The sequence below is a fragment of the Labrus bergylta genome, chromosome 12, assembly GCF_963930695.1.
Source record: "Labrus bergylta chromosome 12, fLabBer1.1, whole genome shotgun sequence".
NCBI classification, from domain to species: domain Eukaryota; kingdom Metazoa; phylum Chordata; class Actinopteri; order Labriformes; family Labridae; genus Labrus; species Labrus bergylta.
In genome coordinates, this window is record NC_089206.1 from 23,901,304 (window position 1) to 23,908,241 (window position 6,938).

General features: G+C 38.7%; 2 protein-coding genes across 2 annotated transcripts; both read right to left on the minus strand.

Moving 5' to 3' along the window:
* Window positions 1-651: 651 nt before the first annotated feature.
* Window positions 652-3,255, minus strand: micos10 (mitochondrial contact site and cristae organizing system subunit 10). The gene is made up of 4 exons (XM_020635995.3): window positions 3,123-3,255; window positions 1,962-2,009; window positions 978-1,084; window positions 652-855 (listed from the first exon to the last, which is right to left on the minus strand). The coding sequence occupies exons 1-4, from the start codon at window positions 3,193-3,195 to the stop codon at window positions 847-849; spliced, it is 237 nt and encodes a 78-aa protein (XP_020491651.1). The 5' UTR covers window positions 3,196-3,255; the 3' UTR covers window positions 652-846.
* Window positions 3,256-3,995: 740 nt separating this feature from the next.
* On the minus strand, window positions 3,996-6,913 carry sike1 (suppressor of IKBKE 1). Its single transcript, XM_020635994.3, has 5 exons — window positions 6,480-6,913; window positions 5,918-6,023; window positions 5,689-5,831; window positions 5,471-5,584; window positions 3,996-5,117 (listed from the first exon to the last, which is right to left on the minus strand). The coding sequence occupies exons 1-5, from the start codon at window positions 6,636-6,638 to the stop codon at window positions 4,986-4,988; spliced, it is 654 nt and encodes a 217-aa protein (XP_020491650.1). The 5' UTR covers window positions 6,639-6,913; the 3' UTR covers window positions 3,996-4,985.
* Between the last annotated feature and the right edge of the window lie 25 nt (window positions 6,914-6,938).

Sequence of the window (6,938 nt, forward strand, 5' to 3'; positions counted from 1 at the left end):
CACCTCACCTTGCTACATTACATTACATTACATTCCTACATTATTCTCATTACAGACAACATGACATTAATAATTATTCGTTGAATGATAATTATCGATTTCATTATTTTTCTCTCAACAGGAACACTTGAATATTAAATATCATAAAACAGCCTACAGGGTGTAAAATCCAATGCTCTCCTGCATCTCAACAGCTTTGTCAAACACGACACAAAATATGCAAAGCGCTCAATTTCCATGCCCCCTCATGACTGACTAATCCCCTCTATCACTACGCCCCTGTAATCTGCCACATCAGATCAGCTGCTGCCAACCTTCTGACCCCTGTCTCACCCACACCGAGCCCACCACCTTATGGGCGAGCGTTTGTGGTGCAGTCCTCTCCTTTCTCCACGACACCTTTCGGGAAAAAAAAAAAAAAAAAAAAAAAAGCACTCCCACTCGCATTCAGAAATAAACTGAAAGCCCCACCTTTTCAAAGCTGCTTTTGAACTTGACTCCATTTACTCCCTCAAGTGCAATCATTTCCACCTGGAGTGTCAAAGTAGAATATATCAATTTAAATCCATTTTAATACTGCTTTGTTGAAAGATTTTGACATGTGTGCATCCATTACACAGCATCAAAGAGACACAAATGACTCATCAGCGAAACATTTGATTATTTTATTAAATAAACACAGACTGTCCTGATCAGGCACAAACAAATCATACAGAGTCATACTAGGGATGGATCGTTCAACAGGGAGACGGGGATCTTACTGCAGAACAGTGCAAATGGTGACTCTCCCACAGACAAAACAAACAAGTGCAAAAAAATAAAAAAGACAGTCCCTCTGAGTTGCAGCTACTGCTCCTGTCAGGAAAAAAAGAAATCAAATCTTCATTAACATAAAAGACACAGGGTTGTTATTCTGAGATACAGACCATAAAATACTCAGTTATTTTCATAGTGTGTGTTCTTTTGCACAAACCAACCTTTTCACTTCTTTGCAGCATATAATGTGACCGCAGGTCGTTCTGACAGTTGGCATATGCCATCCCAAGTCCTGCTCCTGAGCCCAGGGAAATAGGCCACGTGTGCCCTACGAATGAAACGGGTAATGGTACTTTAATCTCTCACAGAAATGCACTTCACGCTTTAATTTTTTTTTTTTTTTTAAACACAGCAGAGATGGCGTGTGAAAATCTTATTCACACTCTTGTTGTGACACCTTGTCTTGTTCTTAACATTAATATTCACATCATGCTCCTCTCTGGCTAGCCATTATTGGTGCTCTTCTCAAAATAAAACCCAATGATTACTCTCAACTATGAATGCATATTAAAAACAACTTTTTTTTAAAAATAGCAACAATTTAAATATACGCTGTGATGAAGCCACCGTGTTTAGCTGCAGGCTTTGTCAGATGACTTTAGTGCTTCAAAAAACAAAGGAAAACATTTTCAAAAGGCACAACTTGTCCAACATAGTAAGATTTTGTGAATTAGGATGATTTTTACTTTTTTTTTCAAGATTTATTTTTGGGCTTTATCTCTTTATTTAGACAGCACAGTGGATAGAGTGGGGAATTGGGAGAGAGAGTGGGGAATGAAATGTGGACAATGAGCCACAGGTCAGACTTGAACCCAGGCCGCCCACTTGAAGGACCACAGCCTCTGGTAACCTAATGGTTAGGCCATCAGCACTTCAGGATGATGCTTACTTTGAGGTCTCTTAGTGCTGGATGTGTCCTGTCAAACACTGAACAAATGCAATCATACCATTTAGCTATTTTGGCCTTATTATTTTAGTATTCCTTTTTTTTTTAATTACATCTGATGCATTTTTCAGAAGTGCATTTGTATTTGCTGCGGTTACTACAGGTTATCTCTCCTGTCTCTACTCCTCTTGTCAAGGACGTCTGAGCTAGATTACAGGTTAAAGGCACAGGACAAGAACCTGTTATACTATATACTCACGTTTGAAGAACAGAACAGAAAACACGATTCCTAACCCCAGCCCGGTACCTGGAAAAACAGGAAAACATTATTACATGGATGTCTCTGTCCCTTTCATTGACAAGTCATTTATACTAGTACTCTCACTTTATTTGTATTTATTTAATTGATTCATGAGAACACATGCTTCTCATGCTACCCCTTGCTTGTATATGGTTGTATTTTTATGCTGTACATCTTTCAGCCATGGCTCCATCTTATATCCTTTTTGATAACCAGTATCATAACTTTTAAACTCTTGTTTTTCTTAACGTATTCTCTCATTTATAAAGGCAAGCAGTGTGATACTAAGTACAGCACTGTTCTCATGATTTATAATATAGTTTAATTTCATCTCACACCTGACTAACAGCGATTACACCTGCTGTTCAGTTTGTCTCGAGCATGCTTAAAAACTTGGGGGCAGGTAAGTCTCCTTTTAGAGTTAAAGCTGTGGAGGTGACGTCACACCAAACCTCATTCAGAAATCGTCTCATTTTATTGTACTGTTCATAATAGCTGTATATGCACCTGATTTTACTTTTTAGTGCTAAGTTACTGGATCCAGAAGCATACAATAAAAGTGATTAAAACCAAAACACCTTATTTGAATAGATAATCAGCACCACCCAGCTCCCTAGCGCCATCCTTAACTAGTTTTTGGTTGTGTGGGACAGGAAGCCTACGCAATGGAAAGTTTCTACCATACTAAAATAAATGTGTTTTTATGTTTCATGTGTAAGCCGAATTTAAAAGTAAATATTACTGTCTCATAAAATGTATTTACATGCATCATATAAAGGATTTACGTTATGATACAGCTGGAAAGAAACAATTTAACATTTTCTTAATGGGGGTTTCGCATAGTTTTTTTTTAACAACCAAATCCAAGTTGGGTGAAATTATTTTAGAGTAACCATACTGAAAAATGAATAAGTTTTGCGTTTATAAACGAAAGACAAACAAACATTTGTAGATATCTGACTGGTCATTCAGTTGTCCTTTACAAGCCCTTTATGGCTAGCTAGTTAGCCTCTCCCAGTCAATGACAGCTGTACACTACGGTCAAAACTACAGCTTATTTTTTAACCTTGTACGGACACATTGAATTGTTTTTATAAGCAAAATCTTTGGGATATTTACCGATCTTAATGGCACCGTCAGCCAGGCATCGGTCCCACTTTTTTCCCAGCTCCTTCTCAGACATACTGAACATTAGCTTGTGTCGGGCTAGAAGTGTCAAATGCAGCTAAGGTGCTGCGTTCAGGCGCAATTGGATATATTCAAATTACTGCAATTTATACGCTTTGGTGAGCAACAAATGCGAGAATGCAGAGGATTTGAAGCACCCAAGTATATGTTTATGTAACTTTGCCACTTTTTAATATGGTTTTTATTGACACTTTCAATGTAAATAACACATTGTATATGAAACTTAATTTACCCCTGTTTGCATGAACGCAACATTACGCCAGTATTCGAAACATCGCGACGCCTCATACCTGTAGTGGCTTAAAGTCGCCATCCTGTGGTAAACTTATTATTTACAGTCTATGGTGGTAAATGATAAAATAATAGATTGTTATAATAGATCAATAATACTTTACTTTATATTCTCTACTCTGTATACTCTTTATACTGCACAATTATAAAAAGGTTAATGTACAAATATAGGTGTCGCTGTGTATTGTAAAATAATGGAGAAAACATTTCAAAGCTTTCAAAGTGTAAGAGAAGAGTATAACTTGGAAAGTTCTGACTTTTAGATTTTTACAGTTACGACAATATCTCTTAAAAGAAATTGAGAAAAATTATGCAACTATAGAATTTCATGAAATAATAGAATTAATGATTAAGGCAATCAGTGGTAGCACTAAATCAGTCTTTTAAAGACTTTACTAAGGGATTACAAAAGGTAGAGGGACCTACACAAATAACCGTTCAACAGTGGAAAACATGACACCACTATACTGCACATTTATGTTTTGACAGATGGGGAAAGAAATCTCATTTGCGTACGTTTTTTTGTTGCAAATTTATTGTTAAGTTTCTACACGAAATCTCATTTGACACAGATCAGTAAACTGTCATGAAGTCATTACAGCATGTCCACCCTTTTAACACTGATTTCCTGAGATGACAATATTTAATTTCTCACAACATACAGTCTTCAAACATTTGATACCGTTTACAATAGAAGTTGCCATGTTTTCAAATAGTTAAATAAAGATGTTCCATCAGCTCGATTACTCTGTATCCAAATCTGAAAATTACAAAACTAGTATTTAATGCACAGAATCAAAATACGAAACATGGAAAATATGTTGTTGTTATCTGTGAACTCTACAAACTGACTGACAGACATATCAAATTCATAAAATGAGCAGACAATCACATATAAATGATCCACTGTCACTCCTTAGCAGGCATACTGTGAAACAGCCAAAGACATATTGTTGGCAGTGATTATCAAGCACAACCTCCAAACATTGTGAAGAACACAAGTTGGACTTCAAGTGAAGAAATAGCATGGATGATAACAAACACTTTGTGAGTGTGTGTGTGTGTGTGTGTGTGTGTGTGTGTGTGTGTGTGTGTGTGTGTGTGTGTGTGTGTGTGTGTGTGTGTGTGAACAGCAAAGGGGCATCAAAGAGGTAGAGACCATTTCCGTTAAGAGTAAACCATTCATAGCTCTTTGAGCGATGACCAAGACATTTTATAAAATATCAAGGTGAAAGTGTGACTGTCACTCCAACAAGACTGCAGTGATACATCCCATGCTGAACACATATTAACAATAGCTACCATCAACAGAGATCCCAAAGGTAAAGAAGGTGCTGTGTTTGAGGGGCCTTCACTAATAAAAAATATGCTTGTGGTTTGACTGCATTCCACCTTAAGATAAAAAAATAATGTGGTGATTTTAGGTAAAGAGAACATCCACCCTGTCTCCTGGTCCTGAAGGTGTCATTTTCGCGATCACAGTTCATTTCAGAGTTGCTCTGTTTACTCGTCGTCTGCTGGCTCAGGGGACTCTTTTTGTTCTTGTGCTGCTGTTGGCTGGTTAGTTTCTTCTCTCGCTGTCTTCACCGAGGCCTTGCTGATGACCAGGAGGTCTCGCAGCTCCTTGTTCTCAATCTGATACACACAGAATATTTGATTAATTAGGGGATAAAAAAGGTTCAGACAGAAACTTGTGAGGTAAATGGACAGTTTACCTAAAATACATCCCCTAACATTTTCAAGTGGTATTTGGATTTCCACCTTAATACAGTAAAGGTAAAGGAAATATATATACTGTATATATGAGCTACTCTTCTCCTCTGTCACCCCCTGTGGTGGAACAAATTAAATACACTTCTTCGATCTGCAGAGTCCATTTTAAGTAAAAGCTGAAGACTCAGCTCTTTATGAACACCTACACACTTAATGATATTGATGATGTTGATGATATTTAGGGAGAAAACTCTCAAGAACAGCACTGTGCTTACCTCTAGCTGTGCAAGCCTCTCTCTAACAGAGCAGTAGTGCTGATCATCCACCTGCACCGCTCTTCTCATCACCTGTCCCATCTCACATATTCGCTCCAATTGGCTCTGCACTTCCTGAAGGAAAACAGGAAAAACAAGACGTTTCCCGGGATCAATACACTTTAAAGAAAATTAAACTCCTAATCTACAACCAATTAACAGTTATATCAGCAGGTTACTTTGGCGTGGTCCTCGTGGAGGGTGAGCACAGGTTTAGTGTCCAGCTCTTTCTTGGCCATCATCAGCTGGAGCATCTGCTTACGGTATCGACCCATGATCAGTTCCAGTGCATACTGGTGCTCTTCAAGAGACAACCATAGCTCTGGAGAGGCAGGAATACAGGCATTAGCAAAGACGTTGAACACGTTTAACACCAGTCATTCCAAAGACAGAGCAGTGTGTTTGTACCTTTATTCTCCTGCTGCAGTTCCTTGATTTGTGTGTTTTCCTGAGTTAAAAGGACATGAGGCTTGTATTTGGTCAGCTCCTGGATCTCTGAAGTGTCTTCTATGTGCTTGGAGGAGAAAGCCAAATAAATAATGAATTAGGTGTAGAAACAACATGTGGCTCTGATCTCAAACACACATAATTATAAAGTAAATATTAAGAGGTGGGAGTCCGAGGGTAACTCACGAAACGATATGCAATACATGGCCCAGGATAAAGATCACATTTGCGATTAATTTATATTTTGCAAGACAACTATATAATCACACACAATTAATTAATTAATTTATACACACACACACACACACACACACACACACACACACACACACACACACACACACACACACACACACACACACACACACACACACACACACACACACACACACACACACACACACACACACACACACACACACACACACACACACACACACACACACACACACACTTTATTTAAGGTATTTGAAGCTTGACGTAGCCATGCTAAGTGAATGTCTTATGATGTCTTTATCCTCACCTTGTCAGGAAGGGCATTCCCCACCTCTTTCATGCTGTGCACCCTCTGGCTGAGGGCCCCGGACTGCTCTATCAGTCCCTCTGCGGCCGTGTCGTGCTCTTTCAGCCTCTCCAGAAGGGTCCGGGCATCGCCCAACACTTTTTCAAGAGTGCAGGCCATTTACTGACAGGTGTGAACTCCTATACCGACAGCTAGCTCCTGTACAACAACAGCAGCTTACGTTTGGTTTAAAAATGTCGCAGCTTTAGCGTTAGTGTGGCTGGCTGTCGACTAAAGTCACTGTATGTATTCAAGGCGACGAATAAAAACTTTTCGAATCCTCGAAAATATCTGGAAGAAACAGATTGAGGAGTTAATTAAATTACAGGAGAATTATTCACTCGGGATTGTTGTCAAGTCTTTCGTTTCCGTTTGACACTGAACTGAAACGTCACTTCCGTTCCGTCTTCTTCTTTTGTA

Excerpts from the sequence above, each read along its gene's own strand:
- micos10 (XM_020635995.3), bottom strand. The coding sequence starts at position 3,195 with ATGTTCAGTATGTCTGAGAAGGAGCTGGGAAAAAAGTGGGACCGATGC. Across the intron at positions 2,010-3,122 it reads TGACGGTGCCATTAAGATCG|GTACCGGGCTGGGGTTAGGA; the intron begins GTAAATATCCCA and ends CTGTTTTTCCAG. Across the intron at positions 1,085-1,961 it reads TTCTGTTCTGTTCTTCAAAC|GGCACACGTGGCCTATTTCC; the intron begins GTGAGTATATAG and ends TTTCATTCGTAG.
- sike1 (XM_020635994.3), bottom strand. The coding sequence starts at position 6,638 with ATGGCCTGCACTCTTGAAAAAGTGTTGGGCGATGCCCGGACCCTTCTG. Across the intron at positions 5,832-5,917 it reads ACTGCAGCAGGAGAATAAAG|AGCTATGGTTGTCTCTTGAA; the intron begins GTACAAACACAC and ends CTGCCTCTCCAG. Across the intron at positions 5,118-5,470 it reads AGAGGCTTGCACAGCTAGAG|ATTGAGAACAAGGAGCTGCG; the intron begins GTAAGCACAGTG and ends TGTGTGTATCAG.